Consider the following 25,299-nt stretch of genomic DNA (forward strand, 5'->3'; position numbering starts at 1 on the left):
GACCTGGTGATCTGGCTGTGTGAGATCATGACATTGGCCAAAGTGCAATTTTACCCCAGAACATCTGCTTGAGCTGTGACATAGGCACTGACATTGGGGACAGAGCCAGGTCCAGCTGCAACACAGCTGGGAGCAGGACTGGTAACATCCCTGCTTTCCTGAGAGTCTCCAGGAGGGATGTAAAAGCCTGACAGGTCCATTGGTCCCACTGTACCCTCCCTTGGGAGTAAATAGATACTTTTGGACATGAAGTCCAGCAAGCTCCTGTTGACCCAGCACGCTGCGGCCCCTTGCCAGTGGCACCAAAGCAGCAGTGCTGCTGGCAGGGCTGGGAGCCCAGTTTCTCCCCATTGAGTTGTGTCTGCCCCACTTGCTGAGCTGAGTTTTGCATGCAATGCTGTGTCTGCATCAGGTCATGGCCCCGACTTCTTGACTCATTTTTTCCATGCTAGGGTCTGATGCCAAGGATAACAGGTCGAGTGCAGGAGATGACACCTGATGCTCCGCTCCAGCAGGATTCCCAATTGCCTCAGCCTTCCTCAACAGGGAAAGACGTCGGGCTGGAGCGGAGCACAGCCAGGGCTGGGTCACCAGGTTTGGTGCCACCAAAGTGGGTGGCCCCGTGGCGCAGTTCCTCTGGGAGCACCATGCCCAGCAGTTCCCCTGGCACCATCAGGTCTGGGCAGGTTTGGCCCATTTAGCACATCCTCCTCATGGCTTTAACTGGATGTAGCAGACAGGATTTGGTGTACAGAAGCCCTTTTTCAGGTGAAAACCCAGCTGGCCAGCCCACTGGTGGACACGAGCTCCTGATGACATGGCCTCACACAGCACAGCCGTGCCGGTCCAGCACAGCACCCATCCCAGTCTCCTTTCCTTGGGGATGACAAGCATCGTAGCTCAAATTTATGTTCTCAAGCCATATATGCTGCTATTTCAGCCCTGAAAAAGGGTTTGCAGGCTAGGAAGCTTGCATGATATTGGGCTTTTTTTTTTTCCCCTCAAATATCTTGGTGGAATAAAAAGCTATGCCCTGGCCTTGCTCACATCTCCCACTGCCACCCTGTTCCCTGTCCTGGGAACCGTCCTCTGTCACACACTGACGTGGCCCAGGAAACCTGCAATCTGCCATTAGCCAGGTCCTCATTGGGTTGTAGGGTTTGGTCGTCTCATTCACATCCGTTTATGGATGCACCCCAGAGCACTCCTGTGCTGGGGACACAGGGATTTACGAAGGGAAGAGCAGCTGAAGCCATTCCCCTTTTGCTTAGGTCCTTTTGCTACACAGCCACGCAGCTCTCAGATGGTGACGGCAGCAGCCCACGCAACTACCAGGCACTGCGATGGCAGCCATCGTCTTCACCACTGCCCTGTGCTCCCCCCAGCCCAAAGCTGACCGATGCTGGGTCATGTGTATATATATATATATATATATATATATGTATATATGTATCCCAGCCATGAGATATAAATAGGAGAAAGCTGCGTGTCTGTCAGCCTGATGGTGAGTGGGATCTCACCAAAGGAGGCCCCAGCAAGCAGAGGGATGTGTTAGGCACCCCATCTGTGTTGGCTTGGTGCCCACTTATAGGTTATACTGGGGAAAGCCCTGATCAAAAGGGCAAACCTATGGGTCTGACCATGATGCAGGTGCTCCTGTCACGACAGACAGTGGGATCTGGGAGTGTTGGATACTGCAGAGGTCACTGAATGCAGAACATTGGAAAAAGAAAGAAAATAGCACAGAGCCCAGATGGAAAGGTTTGCGGGAAAGGCAATGGTGAGCATGAATAGGCCAAGAGGGGTTTAGGCGACCAAGAAAACATCGCCGTGTATCTAGATAGGCTTCCTTGAGGCAAGTTGTCCAGCCCAGCCAGCACTGGCTTGGCTTCGTCAGCTAGAGAAAGGGAGATCATCCAATCCTGAGATGCAAAACCTGTGGCTGCCTCAATGGAGGCTCCTAGAAAAGCTGGTCACCAAGGTGGGAACAGGCAGTAGCAACAACACAGCGGGGAGGAATGAACGGGGCTGCTAACTGGGAGGCGTTTCAGAGCCCGCAAGTGGGCGACCACAAGGATGCTGCAAGCCAGGAGGGTGGAAAAGCCCCCCTGTGCCTAAAACCCGGCATGCAGGACAGCAGTGAAAGGGGGTTACTGGCCAACTGGCAATGACTGCAGACACACCTGGAAAAGAGCAACCTGCGGAGGGCTTTTTCTTCAACGCCTGTCTCAATCCCCAAATATCCCTTCCCCCCCCCCAAAAATAATCGCAGCTTTGCCATGTACACTCACCGAAATTGTTTTTCTTTATTGCATATTGCTGTCTTAGAAAATGTACAGTCTCATAACATTACACAGCATTTCCTGCTAGCTAAGACTACTAACATCCTTGCACCTAACAGGCTACCTTGGTCACTATGAAGCTAATAAGGTCCAAGACATATACTTCAGTTTACAAATTATTATGGATTTTTTTTTTCCTTTTTGCCATTATTAAAAAAAAAAATCATCTTTAAAATACACACCCAAGAGAAAAGAGTGGCTACTTACACCAGCACCAACCTAAACGTACTTTTCAACAATGGCACATGGAATTACCTGCACACAGCCGTTGTATTTATTTATAGAGATATATTTTTTTCTTTTTTCTTTTTTTTTTTTTTTTTGAAAGAAAAAAAGAAGTGGCAAACTCAGCCTGATAATGAGGCTGTTGTAAAACAATTTAAAAAACCCCAACAACCAGGTTTGGAAGGGCAAGAGGAAATCTGTCAGGAAAGGTCCTGATGTGGCACTGGGGTTGCGGAGGCAGGAGCCGGGGGTGGGTGCTGGCAGCTGAGCCCCAAAGGCAGGGATCCCGGCAGGCGATCACCCTTCCGACTCCCACCGCCTTTCAAATTAAACACGAGTGACCAACCATTCCTTAAACCATCAGAGGCCAGACTTTTTTTTTTTTTAACCTTTTTTTTTCCTTCTTTTTTTTTTAATATTTTAATTTCCCCCCAAAGTCCATTCCCTCAATTGTATCAACTCCATTTTTTCAGCCATAAATAAAAAATATAAATAGAGGCACTTTAGTTAAGGAATAGTTTTATCATTACCTTTTGTCTTTATTTCCCCCTCCTTCTTAAAGCAAAGTGCTTAACTCCACCTTTGAACATAATGTGCAGGTTTTGCAGCTGCTTGGATACGAGGTGCTGGACTTTTTTTGCGCTTACCTGCTTAATTTATTACTGTTTTTAACGCTACTCAGAAAGTCTTTTTTTTTCCTTTTCTTTTTTCTTTTTTTTATTTTTTAATCTACAGTGCGTCAAAACTTGCAATGAAGAAAAGAACAAAAATGGTAAAACCACAGCTCTTGACAACTCTGGTTAGAGAGAGATTTCACAGCTTTCACTCAGCACGCAGACTCCGTGGCCTTCAGGTGCTTAGAACCATATTTTTTTTATACAAATTAGTTTAAACATCACTTTTGCTACAGTACATATAGTTAACTGACATCCCATACCCCACCAGTAATACCGATTATCTGACAAAAAAACCCCCAACCAACCTTATTTCAAATAGTGTTAATATCTAGTGCAACAGGGACAAACTCATCTCTCCACAGGAAAAAGAACAAACAAACAAACAAGAAAAGGATCACAAAAGTATTGGTGGTATAAAAAGGTTTTGTTTTGTTTTCTTAAAAAACACACCACAAATAAATAAAAGTAAAAAGTAACAGTCCTCTATATACTCAGCATAATTTAAGAATAGAAATGTTAATATGTTAACGGTGGTTACTTTTTATTCTCCAATTCTTAATTTTCTAAATCTTTAAATTGTTACTCCCTGAGAGCTTTGAATTATTTTTATTATTATTTTTTGTCTTTATTTGGACTGACATTTGACAGGTAGCTCTGCTTACAAATTTGCAATGACAACGAACAGCAAACCAGTTGAAAAAAGACCTGGCTAAGAGACGAGCGTTTCTTGGCATCACTGCTTCTGTGTGTCCGACAAAGAAAAGAGAAAAGAAGGTGGGTGAAAGCTGGCGGTTTTGCACCAGCCCATCAGAGCCCCTCGGTCCTGACGCACCTTTACAGAGGATACAGTTTGTCCCATTGAACAGAAAGCAAGAATAAAAATTACAACACAAAAGTTTATGCTCTTTGTCTCCTCCGAGAACCGACCTTTCCCACCATCTTGAGGCAGAAGACGTTTTATAAAAGTATAAATACATCTGTGTGGCGTTAAAGCGATAAGCACTTTGGGGTAAACTTTTTCCTTTAGCAAGGTGGCGGTAAGAGGAAATAGAGTATTTCCCAAGAGGAGCACTGCCGGGAGCGCCCGCAGCGCCGAGCTCAGGAACCAGCATGAAAGCACGGATGTGCGAGTTTTTTTTGAATAATCACGACAATGAGAAAATAAACCAAATCCAGATTAAGTTCATTCAACTTTGTTTTTTTCTTTTCCTCTTTAAACCGCTTGGCTTGTGCGCAAGGTGTCCCCTGCAAATGGCCCGAGGGGTTCCCAGCAGGAGAGTGGCGGGGAGTGGCTTCCCATTGCCTTTGCAGACCATGGAGACCACTGGTGTCTCTGGGTTGGGTCCTCTCTTGCCCCGCGGACGCGGCCCTTGTGCTTATGCATGGGGAGAACTACTTTTTGGAGGGAGCCGGAGGAGAAGAAGCGGTGCTGGCACCCATCAAGATGCCCACGCACCTCCATCCTCACCCCTGACCTGACTATATACACAGTATATATACATACACACTCGCCTGCGGGGGGAGAGAGCGTGCCACTGTTTCGCTTTGAATCGCAAGGCAGTATAATGGGAATAAACTGTCCCCCAAGCCACTTCAAAAAGACTAACCCGACCCGCATTTTTTTATTGGGTTTTATTGTTGCTGTTGTTTGTTTTTCAAAAGTTCAGCTTGGTGACGGGCCTCTCACGGCCGCTGTCAGCCAGCTGGTTGGCGATGCGCTTGCGATTGCGCTTCAGCTTGGAGAGGTCCTTGTCGAAGACTTCGCCTGAGCGCAGGGCTGAGACGAGGTCGTCGAACTCGCCGCCTTCCTCCCCGCTCTCCTTCGCCTTCCTTGCCTTGCGCTCCCGCTCCCGCTGCTCCTTCAGCTATGTGCCACGGTAGAGGGGGGGAAAGGAGACATCTCACTCTCATGCAGGCAATTGTGGGGGTGCCCAACACACACGTGGTGACCCCCAAACCCATGAAACAAAAGTGGTTTCCCACCCAGGTGCTTAGCATGCGAGAGCTGGTCAGGGTTATTGATATAAGCCATGGACTGAGGTCCACAGGCCCATGTCTGCTGCTGGTGGGCCACAGGCAGCACCAGATGTGCTGTATGTTTTATGTCCAAGACCTCACCAACCCAAGGTCATTAGTTAATTAAACAATCAACAGTGAAAAGTCAGTGGTCTAAGTGCACAGAAGCTCCTGGCCCAGTCTTCAGTGCTCTCCATGCCTCCATGGCCACCAAGGGGACAGCATGTCATGGCTGCCATCCCCCCAGTGCCCCAGGGGTGCTGCTGGGAATCACTGATGCCTGCTCACCTGTGCCTCCATGCGTGCCCGGCGCTCTTCCTCCTCCTTCCTCCTCCTCATGTTCTCGTTCTCCTGTTTGGCCTCAGTCACGGCTTGAAGGAACTGGTCAAAGATGCCAAAGAACTCATCAGGTTGCATTTTGTCTGTGTCTTCTCCAAAGTGCTTCACAGCCTTGGAAAACTGGGAGAGAGAAGATAGGGGTCCATCAGTCTTGGAGACACCCATTGCATCGGCGAAACCCGCAATGGAAAGCCTTGGACCCGATGGAGCGGAGAGAAACTCTTCCAGCAGCCATGGTGGAGAGCACGGCTTTGCTACATCAAGCCTTGACTTAAACATGAAATAAATCATCTGATGTTTTACCTGCTGCCCTGTAAGAGCTGACCTGGATCACTCCCGAGCACCCTCTCCTAACACATCCCCCACACAGCCCTTCTTGCCTCTGGCTCTGCTGAGCCTCCCCCTGGCCCAGCTCGACTTTATTAACTAAGCAGCAGTAAAAACAAGGAAGCAAAATATTGTGGGACCGAAGACCGAAGACATAAAACTAATAGTAAACACGGCAGGGGAAGGGAGACTCGCACTTTTAAGTTTTTCTTTGAAGTATTTTTGGGGTATTATTTATCATTGCCACATGCTCCGCTATTGAAACCAAATGTGTTGGTGGAACTTCTAAAAGCCATTTCTGCCCAGGCTCAGGCACAGCCCTGGGTAGGGAAATAGGGAGTTTTCCGGCCTTTCGTGCTGTTTGCACACCATTAGTGTAAGGGAGTCGAATGAGGCCGTAGCAAAGGTCAGGACAGGATATCCACGATCTGCTGATGAGTCCTGGTCCCCAAGGAGTCCGTGAGTTGTCCTCGGGACTGACATCCTTTGTTCTCATATCCAGTTTGAAGGAGACTCTTTGTGCACAGAAAGTTTGTTAAAATTGTGATGGTGTGTTCTGGAGATAAGCACGCTTAAAAGAAAAGAAAAACAAAATCAAAGCACAGATTTATTAGTTGCTTTGATTTTGCTGGGTAGACTGAGAGCAACATTTTTAAAGCCTGCCTGTATGATTTAGTTTTATTTGCAGGGGTGCCCCAGACTCTTCAAAAGACATTTAGGGCATTTTTTTATTTCTTTGTTTACTTAAGAGACTTAGCACTTCAAGATGCAGGGAGGAATCTGAGAGGTGCCACTATATAAGTCAAAATAATTGAGGTTATTCTTGTTGATTTTCATCAAGATATTTAATCCTCTGCCATGTTACAGGAGATTCTGGTGGAGGGGAAAAGGCTGAAAATGTTATCCTCGCAGGATATAAAGTTTATAAAACAATGATGTTTCTTGACGACTTGACACGACTTGAATTTGGACATATGTTTAAAAAGCAAAGCACTGGTGCACTTTGCACAGCTCAACCTATTCAATAACCACGGAAACAGCCACACATTGCCTCAGAGTGGACTTTGATGGGCGCTGGGGACCACCTTCTCCTCCAGATCCAGACAAATCAGCAGATGACGATACAGTTAGCAGAGCATTTGTCACCATCTCCACAGTCCTAACTCACTGCAGGGAAAATCTGCCAGATTACCATCAGCAATTTAAAAGCGTGGTCTGGGTTAGCCATGTCCTCAGGAAGGCAATGGTCAATCATAATGTCCAAGCACGGGGGGATGGTCTGAAGGACAGTGCCAACTGGACATTGGTACAACCAGGGAGAAGGTGGTGGTGGCACTTGGTAAGTTCTGTCTTTGCAGAGGTAGCTCATGCAGAGGGAGAAGGATGGGACCTCTAAAGTGGCCTGCGCTGGACTATCTCCCTGCCACTTCAATCAAGATGAAGGCCAGGCCAGGGAGGAGATACTGAAGGATTGTTCTTGGAGGAAACAGAAACCAGATATGGGCTCCTTTGTTGAAACAGGGAAAGCAAAAGGTGCCTGGGAGTCAGAGATGTCAGCCAATGGCCACCCCATTGCTGTGATTTAAGCCAGCCTGGTAGGGAGAAAAGGACAACATGGCAAGAGGTCATTGCACGTGGCTACAAAGCACTCACCAAGGCATTACTCTGGGGAAGGTGAATCTTTTAAGTACCTTCTCTAACCAGGTCTGAAGTTGGCCTCAACTGATGTCACTGAGCTCCTCTCCTTCTTTGGAGAAGAGCTGGGCAGGTCTCAGACTGAAGTTAAGCATCGGATGTTATTTTGCCCTATAGAAGTGGGGTCACCCAGCTCGCTGATATCAACCTCTGGGTGACCTCACGTCCAGCCTGAAGACCTGGTTGCATTTTTTCCTCCTCTTCCGACAACACCAGACAGAACATCCTGCTTTCCTGCCATCTTCATTGGCCAAGATGCCCAAGCTGCCGCCGTCTTAACTCTAAAGCCACCAAAACTGGGATATTTCCATTTTAAGACACAGAAAGCAAAGCAAGCTCTCTAGGCTTGAGTGAGAGCTCTTCACCAACACTCAGATCCTCACAAATGACCTATCATCTCCTCCCCGGATGGACACAACTCTCCCATGGCTAGCCCCTGCCAGGGGCTTTCTACAGCACATCTTGTGTCCCAGAAGCAGTCTGTTGGCCTGACCTGTGAACCCCTGGCATGCTGGGTTGTGAAGCAGGAAAAAGGCCCTAGAGACAGAGATGTACCCACACACCCACTTCAAACAAACCATGAAGAGCAGCCCAGCACTTTCCTCATGTCAGGATCTCGGCAGGACACTTGCATGGGGGGAGGTGGGGGAGGTATCTGAGATGTTAACACACAGTATGTGCTCTGGGAAGGCCAGGACCATCCCTCCCCCGTTGGCTGGAGGAAAGGCTGAAATGCTACCCAGATCTCAAGGACGTTGGTGACCTTACCAGCTCTTTCGCTTCCATCAGAAGATCTTCGACATCCGAGAAACTGAAGCTGGCTAATGTGATGAACTGGCTGACGACAGACACAAACTTGTCACCTGTTTGCTGAACCTGAGACTTCTGGAAGTCCAGCTCCTTTGGGGAAAAAAAAGTAAATCTGGTCAGGCCCTGGCTGATGGAGGGACACAAATACCATCGGCCTCTTTCAGGGCTGTTGGGTGAGTGCCTGCATCAGTGCCATGGGTGCTGGCTGCACGGCCACTGCTGCTTCCTCCTACCATATGTGAGGCCATGGATTACCCTGTTCTACAGTATCACACATGCAGTACACTTTTAAGGCCAAATCCTGCAGGAGAGATCATGGAAGCGGCATAATTGAGCAAGACAGCAAGTCCTTCGGGACACCTCCACCATTTCATCACCACTCCAGCTGGGCTGCAGAAGTGCTGCTCAGCCTGAGCCCCAGCCCTCTGTGGTTTTACAGCTAAAGGGAGACCCCTCAGCACACCACAGGTCCTCCACAGGCATCATCACTAAACTCACTCAGCCTCCCTTGGCTTATTAGATATAAACCACGCACATGCCTAACCACATACGGTAACTTTGATGCCAAAACAGCCCTAAGAGGACAGACGCATGTGTAGGGCAGGAAGGAAGGACAAACAGATCTCCAGGATGTGAGATAACAGCAGCTTTGCTGGGAGCTCCCTTGCCTGCCTCCCTAAGGAGGGATGTCGCGGTGCGTGGAGCCAAGCTGGACTATATTTGATTTAAATAATACTTACGGTCTCCACTGCTCTCAGGCCGCTCCTCAGAGTGTTTATTTCTTTCTCCAGCTCGGTCATGCTGTTGGAAATGGCAGGATGTTAATTTTCATCCTTCCCCAGCAAATTCTATGGCTCTCTAACCAACTCGACCATGTTTTTCCACTGAAAAGATCCCGGCGCTGCACACATTGTCTCCTGCTTGCAGACCAGCATGTTCTAAGCAATAAATTGGGCTGATAGCCTCTAAGCTAGACAGCTACCCATCTCAAAGTAGCTGCAGTTGCTTTTTTGAAGCAAAGCGCTTTTCTGTATTTTCAATCAAGGGGACTGTGCAGGCTTAGCAAGCTCAGCAGCCTCCAGACCTCTCCAAGCAAAAGGAGAGCTCAGAAGAGGGATATGTTGGGCACAGATTTCTCTTCCCCTCTTGAGGGCCATCAGAAGATAGGCTTGCTGTCCCATTGCACAGCGGACAATGTTTCAGGGAACCACAGTTAGGTGAATGCCATGCAAAGCATCCTTCCAAGCAGCAAGGCTTTCATAAAGGGAGACAACCCAAATATAGAGAAATAAAAATAAATCATCACGTCTGGAACTGACTGTGTTTACACAAGGCTCAAGCCCCTGATGAGCGTCAAGTTCAAGTGCTTACGTATTTCTACCACTACATCTGAGTGGAAGCTTTCTCACAAAGACTCGATGACCACAGTCTTGACGTCTTTCCAGGGGTGTCTGTCCTAGGGCTGGGGTCCCTGGAAACGCTGACGTTGGGTCATGGGGCAAGCGTTCCTGGCAGGTTTAGTCTGGGAAAATGCAGTTTTGGGAGCCCTGTGCTCCAGAAGTTCATTACTAGCGGTGGGATTGACAGAGGTGTCAATTTTGCTTCACAGCTGCAGGGCTGAGGGGAATTTAGTTTTCCAGAGCTTTAGAAACTTTTTGGTTTCACTCTAGATTGAACCAAGCCCAAATATTACACATGGTGTCCAGTTTAGAGAGAAATGATAAAGTTCAGGGGGGGAAATATTCTCTACGCAGATGTTTTCTTTCCCATACGTTTATCTGTATAACAGCTGCAGATACACGAGCATGAGAAAGCCGGAGCCTGCACCGGCGAGGGAGCGTGCCCTGCTCAAACCATATTCTCAGCCAATGCCTATGAGTGCAGCAGCCAAACAGTCCTCCTCACATGCCAAGATTTGTCCTGTCACTTTGTTTAATCCATATGGCTGACAATTTTTTTACATTTTAAACACAAGGATGCTTGCTTTGCACATTACAGATCTTCTGCGGGGAAGCCACTATTGCCACAAGAGCACTTTGAAACCTGAAAGATCCTCAGGCTGCCATAAACTCCGTGCGTATTTGCCATCCCCTCTCTAAAGACGTGCAGTTTCAGGCCCTTTTCATGTCCGTGGCTAACACAAATGTGTTCTGACTGCAGAAATGTGGGATCTTTGCTGCTCAGGTCCCCAAAGCAGCAAAACCAGTAAGCTCCTGCTGAACTTTAAAACGGAAACAAAGCCCCATTGATTTCAGAGGGACTTCAGCACATACTTGAGGGCTTCGCAGAGCAACAGCGGGTTGCTCCTGTACTTAAAAGTTCAGCGTGTGTTTAAGGGCTTTGCTGAACCGGGGGCTCCGCCGGCAAGGAGACAGCAGCAGCCTGCTCCAAACAGGTCACCAGAAGACAGGCAGCGTTTAAAAGGTTGTTGCAAATGCCAGAAGCTCGATGTCAGTGGTGAAATGAGGGCCAGGCAGGACCTGGAGGCAGGTGAACCCCTCGCACTGCTGCCTGGTCCTGCCCATGCTGCAGGCAAAGCCTCCCTGCCACACGCAGATAAACAGCTGCCCTTTATCTGCAGCCGCACCGCAACCGCTTCCTCCCGGATTACTTAATGTACCATTAGAAATTAATTAAATGCTTCTGCAGTGAGATAACAACAGGAAACGGCTGGCTCCAAGCAGCTCCCCTCCCTCAAGGTCTGAGGCTCGCAGCCCTTTGCTGCAAGGGCTGATATTTAAAGCCAGGTGATGTTTGGTCCTGCCTCCCAGGCTGCTCTAGGGCCAGCGTGGCCACAGTACAGGGCCCAGCCCAGTGGCCAGGATCTGACCAGGAGCGCAAGCAAGGGAGGGTGACACAGAAAGGCAGGCTGAAGCGAGGGGAGAGGTGCTCCCGGTGCTCCCTATGTGCCACCTAAATCCCTGCTTACTTGACTTTGGCTGCCTGCGGGATGTCTCGCAGCTCCTCATGCAGGTGGAGGACTTTGGGATATTTCTTTTCAACGATAGTGATGAGATAGTGCAGAAGGGTGATGTTCCTAGGAGAGAGGAGCGGTGAGGTCAGCATGGTGGCACCACGGGGAGCCAAGAGCTCAGTTGAAAACATTGGTTAAATCCCAACCCTGGTAATAAACTATTTTGGGATCTCTGCAAGGATGCTGCTGCCTGTCTAAGGGACATGGGATGGGTCTGTCCCATGCACAGCCACATTGCAAAGCAGCCTGGTCCCTGCAAGCAAGGGTCCTCCACAGGAAGGACCCAGCGGAGGTGACTTGAGCACTACCGCTCCCATCCTCCACTGTCTTTACTGATGGATGATGCCAGGCAGGTTTGAAACCTGACCCAGCTTCTCTCGCTGTGTGCATGGAGCTTGGTGTGGGGAGAGCAAACCAGGTGATGGCTGCAGCAGCTTGAGGGTTCCTGTGGAGAGGAGCCCCTGGGACCCCTCCTCTGGACACTGCACCACAGCACGACAGCTCTTAGCTTCTTCAAAGGGGAGGAAAAAACATTTGGGGGATGATACTCCTAATCAGCCTTGGCTGCTGTTTAGCCAGCCCGGGAAGGAAAGCCCCCATCAATCCCCGTGCTGATCTGCAGCTCAGCTTCCCTGGAAATCTGTCCTGCTCAAAAAATGGACACTTGCATCATCCGATGTGCCAGATGGGGCAGCAGGAGGGAGGGGACAGCTTCCACCTACCCATGTCCCAGAGGCAACACTAATGGCCCCTCCAATGCCCCAACATCCCTAGGGCCCGCGGACGCTACTGAGGACGAGCGGAGGGGCTGCTCACTTGTCAATGCTGGACTTGGTGTCTGCGATCTTGTTGAGGCTGGAGATCTTAAACCCGAAGGCGTTGCCCCTCTGGCCCTTGTTCATGTAGTTCCCAAAGGCCAGGACCACCTCCAGCAGCTGCTGGAGGCTGCTGCTCTGCAGCACCGCCTTGGAGCCAGCGCGGATGGCTGAAAGCAGAGAGGTGTGGGACATTACCCCCTGCCATGGCAGCACACCAGTCCCCTTTTCTTGCAGCAACCCCTTCAGTGCCCCTATTGCCAAAGAGTAACCACAACTCCCTCCCTTCCCCTGTGTCACTGCAACCTCCGTGCAGACCAGGCTTGCCCTGGCACAGAGTGATGCTCTTTCTATGAGTGCTCCCTGTGCTAACACAGAGCCCCATAGCAGGTCTGGTCACTTGCCTTCAACCTTGGGTTTGACTTCTGCAACTCTCTCTGCAAACTTCTTCTTGAAGTAGAGGGACTGCAACCTTTGCTGATAATGGTTTATCCTGGAAAAAAAAGAGAGGTGCGGGTTGAGCTTTGCTTGCTCCAGGCAGAGCTCAGTTGCTCTGCTGCTCGCAGCTGTGCTCACAAAGCACACTTGAGCCATGGTGATTAAAAAATAATGACGACATTTCTCCCTGATGCTCGCTGGGAAAAATGACAACTGAAGCTACAGCTGTCCTGGGGTGGATCCAGGTGGGCTCTTAAGCATGTGCTTGAGGCTATCCTTAACTCAGCAGGTTCAACAAGTGCATTTTTGCACCCTATTGCTATAAACAGTTCTTTTACCACTCCTTAGCAAAGATGCTGATGAGGTCTGGGCTCCCAATGGCTTTGTGATGAGCCGTGGCTGGAGACAGGCACACCAACTACCAGCACTAACAAAACTGGACCTTCAGATCCTCAAAATGATGGCCTGGGCTGGAAAGCCACCAAACACAGCCCAATCCAGCCCTTTCCTGGGCAAGTCAGGGACAGCTCTGCTCATGTCAATTGTATTTAGGCTAAACAAGATCTCACCTGTACGCAAATGGCAGTCTGATTTGAGTCATTTAGACCAAGGACCCAAAGGAGACGTGCTCACAGACAAGGTCATGAGCTACGCTGTCGTTGTACTAATCAGAGGTGACAAAGACATCACGCTCGGTTACAGAACACAGGGCAAATTAAAAAGCCATGCTGGAAATCAAGGAAAATATTTGCATCAGTACGTTGTGCTTTCCAAAAGATGGAGGCATGGGAGCAACACTTGGGCAAGAGACTGTGAAGAAGAAAGGTGATCTGCGATAGGAAAGCTAATTCTGAGCCTCTTCCAGCCCCGAGGGCTCAGGTCTGAACTTCACAGCTCCGTCCTGCCTGTCTTTGACACTCAGCAACTACACGGTGCATTGCCCTGGTGTTCATTGGTGCATTTCTCAGGGAGGACAGAAACATTTCTATTTTTGATCTCCTAGTACAATCTCAGATTGTGAAACTCACTGACTTTGCAAACAAGTGACTTGCTTGAAGTTCAGCTAAGAAATTCAAGGAGCTCAATACTCAGTTGGATTTAAATAAGGAGCTTCAAGATTTTAAACCAGCACCTTTGGAGGATGTACATGCAAAAGATAAGATTACTGATCCCTGAAGATTTCTAAGCCTTAAATCATTGCTACCAGAAGCAGGAAGAAATGAGATTTCCTTTCCATCTCATATATTCTCAGGATCCCCAGGGACAAGTCATTCCTGAGGTGAGGAGTGGGACTTACCTACACAGCAGGGCAAAACTTACACACATCAGTCTTTAGCATTCATTAGGATACGTTCGTGTGAAGGAGAAAGGAGCATCACTACAGTGTTGTTATCATTCAAACAGCACTTGCTACCTGGGCCATGATGCAGATGATGCAGTCTTTCACAGACTTCTGACAGACTGAGCTTTTCTAATCCAAACAAGAAGGGAAATGTGACGGGACATCCTCTGGGAAGCCAACAAATGTCTCCAGAGGATCCATTTCCCAATCTCTCTCCCCCCTGCTCCATCCAGCTGCTGCTTGTCTGGGATGCACAACCCTGATTTTAGGAGCACAGCATCACAAGTGATCCTTATGGGTGAGAGCACCATGCTTTGTCCCTCTCATTTCTTGATGTGAAAAAAAGCAAGCAGGGCCTCCCAACCAGGCTCCATCAAACAGCTGCCTTGCAACCAGCCTGTGCAGCCACAGGCCAAAACACGTGTCTCCTGGGCCACCAACCTGCTCATTTCGAAGAGGAAACGGTCAGCCTTGGCCATACGGTCCAGCTCGTGCTTATGCTCTTCCAGGAGGTCAATGTCACCCTTTTCAGGAACAAACTTCAGGAGCTAAACAAGGGAAAGCACACTTGTGGACATGAGGTCCATACACAGTTTTTCAGGAGCAAAACGGCGACTTATTTGCTTGAATCTACTACCTTTTCAACATGTACAGACAGTGACCCTGAGACCACCTACAAAATAAGTGTATTCATTGCCCCTGTGACCTTCCTTCCATTACCCCATCACATTAGTGTCGGCCCTGCCATCACTCTGTCTGCTCCAAGGAGTTTTCAACATTAGCTCTGCCAGAGGACATGTCAGAGACTCTTATTTGCTGCAGCTCTACCTGTTTGCAGATGGAAATTTTGTGCAACGAATCCTCCCACGTGTCTGCTGAAAGTGCAATTACCAGCCCAGCTTTAAGGACAGGTGACTAAAATGCTTCCAAAGGGATTCAGATGGGGTGAAAAATGGGATTCCCTTTTTGAGAACTGCACAAACGCTGAACAATCTTTCAAAAATAACCCCCTACCAAGCACAAACTTCAAGCTGCAGCCACAAAACAGGCAACTGGCTCAGCCTTGGGGTCCCAGGGCAGACCCAGGTAGTCAAGGCACATGGAGGCCATGCTGCTCCCGACACTGATGCTGTGACCAAGCTGCTTTTCCGTTCCTGCAGCTCACTTGAGTGTTTTTTCAACATGCGGTTGGTAAATAATCTGGGGCCCTGACACACTTCTCAAAGCTGCGGATTGGTCCCGAGCACCTTGCACAGTGTGGTCTTAGCATTAGGCAACCATGGAAGAGCACGGGACGCGTTGCCCACCTGCTCCAGCATGTCTTTCGGGAGGTCCTCCTGCTCATCCATCGTCAAAATAGCTCGTTTGATCTCATCGTTCGAGAGTTTCAGCCTGGGAGGTAAAGGGGGAAGGAGAGTTATTCCCAGCCCAGTAATCACGCAGAGTTGACGAGCATTTCCTACACACCCCTCCAAGTTGAACAGCTTAACTCCCAGCCAGCAGCAGCATCACAAATTACACTATGCAGTGTGTTATGAAGGAAGAAGTGTGAGACACGGCAGGACTATGCTCTGCCAAGGCACAGCACAGAGCAGCCCTGCTGCAAACAGGGGGGGTGTCAAACCCCACCAGCCAATTCCCTCTCCCCACACTGCAGCTGCCATCCCCTGTTTTACAGTATTTTATGTAAGTATCCTAAGTATTATACATTATATATGTATAATATATATACTGTATAAGTATATATACATTATACAGTATTATACATGTATTAAAAGTAAATAACTTTTATACGTAACTCTTGCCCGTACCAATGCCGCTCCTGCAGTCCCAGCATCCCCAAGGACCACGGGGCCAGCAGGGGCCACCCTCCCTGTCGGCAGCACAGCTCAGGCTGAGCTCAGGATTCAGCTCAGCACTGCTCCTAAACCCATTGCTGCAACCCCTAAGGAAAATTGGGCCAATTTCTGCTGTTTTTCTTGGATTTGAACATTGCCTTCCCCACCCCTCCCAGCCGCCTTCGCTGCGAGTGTCTCTCTAGGAAGAAAGAGAAAGGAGTCCAAAATTTGGAGAAGCAGATGCTCAGCATCCCAGGAAACCCATCAGCTTTTTTTCTGGGGACCGAGGGGGGCAGAATTCAACGTGCTTCCAACACTAACAGTTGGAAACCAGCCCCCTTCCACCTTTTTCTTCCTCCACTTCACATAAGAGGAACTGAAGATGGAGCAGCCATCAATTACAGTTTAATATGTCTGCAGCACTCCCTGTGACCACTCCCTGCAAGGACTTTGATTGCAAACCCACCATATTTTTCTTTATGTTTTTGCATTGCACTTAGTAGAATAAACTAAATGCAAAAGAGGGAGAGCCCAGAAACTCCTGCAACTCTGTCTGCCAACATCCTATCCCTTGCCCAGCTTCCAGTGACGGTTAAAGTCATTGCAATAGATATAAATAAAATAAATCCCCTGTACTTTCATGCACAGGAAGTTGCATGGTTGAAAAGACCTGTTCATGGGCTTTAAGGAAACCTATTGTCCCAGTCTTGGTGATCAGTGCTGCCAAGGGATGCTGAAACATTGGATGTGGCTCAAAGGAATGAGCTGAAACCAGAAACAAACCCTACGCTGGGATGTGAGACCTTGGAAGTCAACCTGATCAGCAGATCGAAAAGAAGATTGGGAGCTGACTTGATCACTCTAAGTAATTAAACGAGGAGGGTATTTTTCAGCCGAACATCTCTTCAGGAAGCAGACTGAAACCACGGAGCTGGCTTTTGGAAGATGAAGCTAAAGCAGGGAGGGTGTTGTCTCTAAGACCAGGGTAGCAAGGGCTCAGTTTAGCTTGAAATCTTTTGCTCAAGGCTGGAGTAAAGGATTTGATTTATCGAGGTATGTGGACCTTACAGGCTTGTCAAGTAAATATTTGTTCCTTATGAGCCCTTATCTCTTGTCCTATACCTGGTCCTCTCTCACCTCATGCTCGAGTGAGCTCCCCAAGAGAGGGTTTGTTAAATGAGTGATTTAAAATCCCACCCTCAGCCAGGGGAGGAAGCTCGAAGACTGAGCTGAGCAGCGCCCAGGACTATTGCTACGGTTGCTGTACAAGGAGCAAACCCAAGATCCATGGAAAACATCCCCTCTGCTGCTTGCAGTGATAAGCAGCCTTGTCCTGGGGACACCCTACCTGTCCTGTACGAAGGCAGTGGCTGGGATGGACATGACCTGATGTTGGGTATGAAGCTGCAGGAGGACTTCTTTTATACCCAAGCAGGGACACAAGAGCCAAGATTGCCAACAAATGTCACATCAATCCCTGTCACAGTGAAAAACAGACACTGGCTTGGTTCGGACATTTGGGGGGATTCCTGGGAGGCAAAAATGCTCCCGGGAGAAGGGGTAGGTAGCTACTCCTCATCCAAAGCCAAAGTGACACCTGAAGTGCACGCTTTCCACCATGACTATCTCCAGGAGGGCGGTGAAAGATGAGGTTGACTTTTGTAAGCCCCGCTTGTTAAAAGCAAAGTCAATAATAGAACAGATGTAAGGAAAAAAAAAAAAAGAAGCTGAAAAAGCTTTTCTCAGGAATCACCAAAACCCAGTGCCAAGAACAAGAGACTGCCCCAGCATTGGCAGAGAGCAAGCACGGGGCACCAGAAGAAAACAGCTTCTCAGACGACTTGATGGGAAAGGGGCCAGTGAAAGCTAGAAGCTTATCTATAACAACAATAATTATCATTGTTGGCAGCAGCTGTCGAACGCGAGCCGTCTGAGAGGAATGGGGTCACAGGACTTGCTGTCACAGGGATTTAAAGCCAGCAGCCCGCCGATGCGAAGTGACAGCTTGCCAGCCTGACAAGCACGGGCCTATTTTGCGTGGCTTTTGTAGAGTCCCATGGATCACGTAATATGTGTGAAGGGGAAAAACGAATTCCGCCAGGAACGGGACGCGCCCTCTTGAAAAGCCACATTCATTTGAGAAAAATGCTCCATGCCATCTTGCCGGGGAGAGGAATCAAATGAGCCATTCACCGCCAGCACACGCAGAAAGTGATGGAGCAAGGGCTTGATTTGCATCTTGCAGAAAGCAGCACTAAAAATACAAACACGTACACAGGGAGCAAAAGCAACGACATGGTGGTTCGCTGAGGAAGACCCAATAATGCACTGACTTCTGCAAAGCATTCTCGAAAAAATAAAGAGGAAAAAAGTGTTAAAAATATCCTTGTGCTGCATTACAAGCCAGAGGAAAATCCAGTGATCTCACTGTGCAGCAATTTCTCCCAAAGCAAGTGAAGCAGGCAAAAAAATAAATGTACAGAGATAAAGTATCTTGCTGGCTGTAATCTTTCCACGCTGCAAGCCAGACAATGCCTGGTGAGCTTACAAATGTCTGGGCTACATAAGGAGCCAAGCTTGCAGATCCTTTCGCATGTGAAAGTCTCCTGGTCCCCATGGTGGCTGGGCGGGCAAGGTAGGAGAGCAGCGAGCCACCCAGTGAGCCCTTCGCAATGCCCGGACCAAGGACCTGCTGCTCTGCCTGGCTTAGGGATGGGCAACCGGGGCGGGCAGAGATGAAAGGGTTTGCCCAAGGTCACATGGAGTCTGGCTGGACCTGAGCCTACAGAGGCCCCTGGGAGCCAGCAGGATGCTTGGGCTTCACCCCAACACTGCCCTTCCTTTTAGCTGCTTTGCATCAAGAGTGAATTGCCCAAAAGGATTTTGGGGAGAGAAACTCAATTGTGGTCCCTTGCAGAAATGGAGGAAGGGGCAGATTTGGCTGCTGCTGCTCGGCTCGCCCTTCTGACCACGCATCCCTCACAGCACCATGGGGTGAACTTTAAAGCACCTCCAAAGAGCTTCCCCAGAGCTGCTCGTCCTTGCAGGGCCCTGATGCTGTGGGACGTGCACACGAAAAGCTGTATGACAGTCCTGGGGACCACCCTGCAGGGCAGGTCTGATCCTGCTTTTCCCCTAGGAAACAACCCAAAGGGGAGGGCAGACAGGCAGTGGCCTCTGTCGTGCCCTTTTTGGGGGATTAATTACTGGCGACTTGTAAAGAAAGCCATCGCTTTCTTGGAATAGAAAGATTCGCTGGTCAGATTTGGTGGGAAGGGGAGATACTCAAGCACTTAACTGAGTAAGACACGCAAAATGCCTTTGAAGTTAAGTGCTTGAGTAGCTCCCCTTCCCACCAAAGGGGCTACTTGCCTGCTTAACTTTCCATTATACACTTAAACCTCAGTCTGAATTACACCAAAACCCACTCTGACTGTGCTCAGCCTAAGTACACCGAGAGCAGCCCAGCCAGTGCCCCAAATCCAATTGCTTCACTTGCTGGCTGGCTGCCATAGACGTATTCATTTGCCTGCTGCTTTAAACTCTGCTTCCGTTGTCATCCTTTTTATTTGGACTGCTAGGATGTATGAAAATCCCCAGAAGCAACCTAAAGCAGAAACAGCCATAAACACGGCAATTCTACCACTGAACGCTGCGGCACATGGCTTGCTGCACTCATTCCTGCTGCCTGCGGGCCAGAGGACCACCTTTGGGGGAGCTTGAAGAAGCACCAGGGACTGCAAGTTACCCACCCAGAGGGGTCTTTTTTGCAGGCATCGGCCTCTGCATGCTTTCTAGGGAAGGAAACCAGCCGGGCTGCCCAGGTGAGGCACTGCCTCCATCGACCCATCGTCTGGGAAAACAGACTTTGGGCGCCACGGCTGCAGGCCCAACCTGCCAGTGATGCTGCTCCATCCTGGCCAGGCCTGAGTGTCACAAAAGCTTCTGCACTTCCAGACAGCAGAGCGAACATTTCCGAATGGAGCTATATTTTACGGCTGTTGGGATTTTTTTCTTTCTGGGTGAGTTAGAAACAAGTGGCATTTTCTGCTGCTGTTTGGGTTATTTTTCCAAGTAGCTAAGCTGATGGTTGATCCTTTCAGACCACTGCAGCCTGCCTTCTTTCTCAGAAGTCAGTCTTATTGGTGTAGTTTATCTTGCCAAAAAAGGCCCTTTTTATCCTCTTGGCAGCAAGCCAGGGGTGGGATTAAATTGCTGGTAACAGGGCAGGGCTGAGCCTGCTTTGTGAGGGGTGAGCAGAAGCTTTCTCCGGCCTAACAGAAATCCTCTTAAACTACCACCAAAGAGCAAACAAAATCCAGGCTGAGAAAGATACGAGGTGAAATCAACCACCTGCCCATCCCCTATAAAGGCTCAGCGCTGGGCACCCCAGCCCCTCTGAGGCTTTCCAGGGACACTGAATTGCGACATACCCAATTAATCGCATTTCCCCCCCCTGCCCTCCATGCCACCCTGCCATGAACGGTGTAAGGCTATAGCTGGGTTCAGGTGTCGCTGGCTCTCCTCCCACACTGCCTCCTGTCATTAAACTCCCCCCAGGGATAAGGAGCACCCTCCCAGCCCAGGGCAGGCTATCAAGCATCCCCCTACTCCCTGGAGGGCGAGAAGGTGTTAACCATACCTGGAGAGGAGGATATTGCAATTCTGAGCTCTCCGGCCGTCTATGACCGAAAGCTCCTTGACTTTATGCCGGGAACTCAAGGTGTCATCGATAGCATCTTCCTTCTACAAAAAAACAAGAGAAAAAAAAAAAAAAAGCCTGGAGAAAAGCTGTGGGGAAGCAAAGACATTTAGTACTCTCAGCACATAGCAGCGTGATAACAGCAGACCCCCATTAATCAGGAGCGTCACCACGGGTTACGGGTAAAACCCATTGCCTGTAACTGAAACACAGAGCTGGCTTTGAAGCGACTGGTTAGAAATGTAAATATTTTCTCAGACAGGGAAGATTTAAGAATCTGCAAACACGCAGGCGCTGCTGAATAAATAAAGCTGGGCTTTCTTAGCGTACATAGTTGTGATACTTCATTAAATCCTCCCATGAAATATTTCATTACGGGCTGCTGCACACACTCAGCATCACTCTTGTACTTCACCCGCTCCAAACACCTTCAGTCGCCCTTCACACATCAGTCCTCCTGAGCAAGCTGACCAAGACAAGCTACCAGACTCCCAAACACAACCTGCAGCATTGTGCAGCTCTTTCAGCGAAATTCTCCCAAAAGAAGGGATTTGAAAGCAGGAATCGGTGTGGTATAAGCACCTACATCTCCTAAGCAGCTTAAATACGTTACCTTCAAATGAGTAACAACATATCAAACTGCACTGTTGGGCGAATGGGCAGATGTACATAACAGCAATTTTGCAGGATTGCCTAAGGGGTTCGTGTTGCCCCTGGTTTTAATTTACCATATCATATGTTTTAGTAAGGTAATGGATTAAAAGCCAGCTATTCAATCCTTCTGGAAGGAACACAACCTGGAGCTGCAAGGTCCCACGTGCTGAAGATCCACACTAAACGTCTGTAAGTGCCAGAGAGCTGTCACACAGCCATTGCACAGGTTGAGAGTGAGAACAGAAGTTCCCATTTTTCACTTTTTTTCTTCGTTTGAAAGAAAAAAAAAAACAGCTATGAGAAGTGAGAAGCTGCCGGTACAGGTGGCATAGAGTGAAGTCAGTGGCACGTGAAGGAAGGTAAGCCCCAAGTCACCTACCATCAGCCACCCCTCTCGTGTGCCTTGCCTGCTCTGACCACGATGAAACAGAGAGCTTCAACCCATAGGTATGAGTTTATTTATTTCCATCTTTTGAAAAGTGAAAAAGCCTAGTGGCAGGAGCTTCTCTGTGTTAAGCCGCATCTGAAAATTCAACCCCTGGACACAGGTTGGCTCCGAAGTCCAGCTAGACAGCAGAGAGGGCAGCTTTGTACTTACCAGCCTCCCCGGCATGCTCTCTGATTTAACGCCCACTTTGCCAGACATTAACCCCCCGCAGCACCACATGTGTCCCCCATGTCCCCAGCCCCATGCTGCACTCGCTGCTTGCAGGCGCTGGGCTCCTGCGGATGCTCTCTTACCTGTCTGGAGTTACCGTTCACAAAGAAGTCCTACGGCCATAGCAGAAGCATGGAAAAAGGCAGTAAAAACACATCTCAGCAAAACCAAAAGAATTTGAAGCACAGACAAGGGAAGGGTGCAACATGGGGGACTTGGCAGCACAGGGAAGCACTCAGGGTCTGCCTGCACTGAAATGGGGGGAGATGCACATGAAAACGTGTTGAGGATTGAAGGATATGCAGAAACCCCTAGTGTGGACTGGCAGGAAAGGGAGAGGCAGCTCCACGAATGGATCAGGTTAAGGTGCTGCTGTGCAAGGAGGTGAGGATGGGACATGGGACGAGGTGGGAGGATGCTGGCCGAGTCCTGCTGCTGCTCTGTGCGAGAGTCAGCGAGCGCTGGCCCAAAGGTACAGCACTGCTCAGCCCACCATGCTGGGGAAGAAAATTGCTAGTTTTTGTCAATCCAAGAGACTGAAATGCCAACGTGACTGCCAGGAAAAACAGGGCTTTCAAGTGGAAATAACAAGAGGCTCATCCCGGAGCAAATTTGGCTGCAGCAAAACTTTACCATTTGCCATGGCAACATGTTTCCCCTTGAATTCTACTCCAACAGGGACAACGCCACTTCTCCAGGGCTTGGCAGCCTGGCCAAATGCTACCCCAACTCCCCGACGGTGACACGCTCCTTCAAAGACCTGGTTGTCCTGTCACGTTTCCCCCACCAGCCTGGAAACGTGTGCCGCAAAGTCGGCACAACACACGTGCACAGACACAGGGGGGTTTTCCCTCCTCGTTCCCTGGACTGCATCTTATTTTTTTTGTGTGCTTGGCTCAAGAGACCATGAAGCACCTCTGTGATACGGAGGGAGGTTTCAAAGATGCAAAAATGGTTCATTTTATTCTTTTTTTTTTTTGAAAATAGAAGGCAGGCAATGAGCAGAGGAGGCAGGTGGGTCTAAATGTAGCTGGTTTACAAGGGTGGGGTGTGCTGGGGTGGCTGATGGCCCACATGCCTGGTTGGAGTCAGTCATCCCCAAACACAGCTCCATCACTGCTGCCTTCTTAAAGGAAACCTTGTTTACGCAGGTTTTCCCCTGACCAGTTGCCGAGGCTGGATCTGCCCAGAACCTACACGTGGCTCTGGGCAGGAGGATGGGAAAAGGCTCCCTTAGATGCCAGTGAACACAGGGGCTGAGCTGTGCCAATTGCAAGCCCCGTGGCTAAAAACGAATGTGTCAGGCTTTCCTTGAGCCCACAGAAATGCTGTGGGTAAGATGTGGAACAAGACGTGCCAGGAGGCAAAGAAACAGCCAAGAAAAGGCTGAGGGATGGGTGCCCATGGGGTGTGGTACAGGCACCTCGGCGTGGTGCCGCACCGAATGGTTCCCTGAGGCAGTGCTGCACCCACCTGCACAGAAACACGTGTTGAAGAGCTGCCACGACCATGCCCAAGAGCAGAGCTCCAGCAATGCAACCGTACTAGGGACTTTGCAAAGCAAGGGGGACCTGCAGACCCTGAATAAGGACACCCAAGCTGCCACTGCTGTACTTCAGGGAGGTTAGATGAAAAATTGCATGATTTAGCTGGGTGTGAGGCTGTTGCAAAGATGGAATTTAACTCTGTGAATCAGTTAAGGTTGAGGATCAGTGTTTCATAAAGCAACCTCTTCCCAGCAGGCGCCTTCATGGGACAGGCACAAAGCATACCCACAAGCTGCAATGGTTATCTTGTTCATTTAACTGGTTCTTATTAGGAAGCCCTCCTTCCATCCTGATGCTCAGACCTGCCCCACAATGCTCAGACTTGCTCCACACTGTTGGAGAGAAGGACATGGTGGTCCCCCTGCAGTCTCCTGCTCCAGGAGAGGGAAGGCTCCTCAGGCATTAAGGTAGAGAAAAGGCTCATTACAAAAAACCTCCCTCTCTGCCTCAAAACAGCCTCATTCCTGCCCCTTTCCCTTGCACAAACTGTGATCCAGCCTCTGCTGCAGGATGGTGCTTGTAAGAAGGAGTAGCTTTACATCTGCTGTCACTGTCCCCACAAACATTCCCCACCCTTGTTGCCACTGGCCCCTGCGCAGGTCACTCTTGCTTGCACGGAGGAGCCGGAGGCTTTTCTTCTTTCATCCTTTTTTGGGAGAGGAATTCTTTCCCAGCTCACTACTAAGCCCCTGGTTCCACAACACGTATTTTTTCCACTTCGCCCTGGCTCTTTTACATCACTCACCACTGAGGGACCTGCCAGGATTGCCCTGGCTGTGGCTCTGCCACTTATCAGCATAACTCCCAGCCTCTTCCCCTTGCAGGCTCTCGAAACATCTCCAATGGAGGCGCAGACCCTTGTGGAGCACATATAAGCCCTGATGGCCCTAGACTTGCTTTCCTCCATCACCACATGCACGTCCTTAAGCTGCTGCCCCCGGTCCTGCCGGGTCTTCATGCCACAGCCTGAAATGCAAAGCTCCTGCAGCTTTTTCTGTTGTATCTAGCAGGACTGGTAAACGCTGGTATCACACACAGCTGCAGGGATGGGGACATCTGCAGAGCTTTGGCAGGAAGGACCTGGGGAGGACATGGGCTCTCCTGACAGCACAGTGCAGGGATGCTCCCAGGCTGAGCCTCAGGAAGCCCAGAGGGCTCCTGTCTTCCCCACATGGAAAGAGCCTTTCTTGAGAGCTACAGAGCTCACTTTATAGCCTGCATTTACATCCCAGCCTGTGATGTGGGAAAAGCATTTAAAGAGAAGCTTTAAAATTAAGTACATCGTTAAGTCTCGGGTTCGTGCGCTACTTAGAGATTCCCAGGCACTAGGGCAATAAAACCAGCCAAATCTCATCAACAGCCCCCCAATGGCCACTTGGAGGGGGCTCAGAGAGCTCTCTGCACCACGCACATGTCTGCGCGCTGTCTCCAAACCCTGTGGGAGCACCTGCCGCAGTGATGCACCACCCAGCCATGCGGTTTCAGAGCCCCGGTTTGCTGGGGGTGTGGGCAGACAGGCAGCCCCTGATGCCCCAGGTCCTGCAAATGTTTTGTCTCAGGACAAGGAGAGAGGTGCAATCAGCGAGCAAGTGATTTTTGGCCAAGAGCTCAAGACAGGGAGCAGGGAGGAGAAATCCCTGCTCCTCCCTTGCTTGCTCAGGACCGAAACCAACTTTTGCTAGAGCTCGAAAACGCTGTGAGTTATCAAGGCGCTAGTTCATTGTCCTTCCTCAAAGGGACAGGCTATTTGCATGGAGCTTCCCCAGCCTCCCACCATGTGCAAAGTGCCCCGTGCTGTACAGGTGTGATCTCAAGGAGCGCATCTAACCCCACGTGCTGGGGTGTGCACGGCAGCTGTCTGCAGGGTCGTGCTGCCAGTGACGCTGGAGCACACAGCCAG

The 25,299-nt window shown here is 49.6% G+C and overlaps 1 protein-coding gene across 4 annotated transcripts in view; it reads right to left on the reverse strand.

Annotated features, from left to right (window-relative positions):
* Positions 1 to 2,282: 2,282 nt before the first annotated feature.
* Positions 2,283 to 25,299, reverse strand: part of DAAM1 (dishevelled associated activator of morphogenesis 1) — a 96,360-nt gene continuing 73,343 nt past the window's right edge. For all 4 annotated transcript variants that reach the window (XM_054199564.1, XM_054199565.1, XM_054199566.1 and 1 more), the window contains 10 exons: positions 20,481 to 20,584; positions 15,308 to 15,392; positions 14,442 to 14,548; positions 12,625 to 12,713; positions 12,222 to 12,390; positions 11,361 to 11,468; positions 9,172 to 9,232; positions 8,390 to 8,521; positions 5,549 to 5,719; positions 2,283 to 5,109 (listed from right to left, as the gene is read on the reverse strand). In XM_054199564.1, the coding sequence (XP_054055539.1) occupies positions 4,900 to 5,109; positions 5,549 to 5,719; positions 8,390 to 8,521; positions 9,172 to 9,232; positions 11,361 to 11,468; positions 12,222 to 12,390; positions 12,625 to 12,713; positions 14,442 to 14,548; positions 15,308 to 15,392; positions 20,481 to 20,584 (1,236 nt within the window). In that variant the 3' untranslated portion in view covers positions 2,283 to 4,899. The remainder of the gene's footprint in view (positions 5,110 to 5,548; positions 5,720 to 8,389; positions 8,522 to 9,171; positions 9,233 to 11,360; positions 11,469 to 12,221; positions 12,391 to 12,624; positions 12,714 to 14,441; positions 14,549 to 15,307; positions 15,393 to 20,480; positions 20,585 to 25,299) is intronic.

The sequence above is a fragment of the Rissa tridactyla genome, chromosome 4 (assembly GCF_028500815.1).
Source record: "Rissa tridactyla isolate bRisTri1 chromosome 4, bRisTri1.patW.cur.20221130, whole genome shotgun sequence".
Taxonomy (NCBI): domain Eukaryota; kingdom Metazoa; phylum Chordata; class Aves; order Charadriiformes; family Laridae; genus Rissa; species Rissa tridactyla.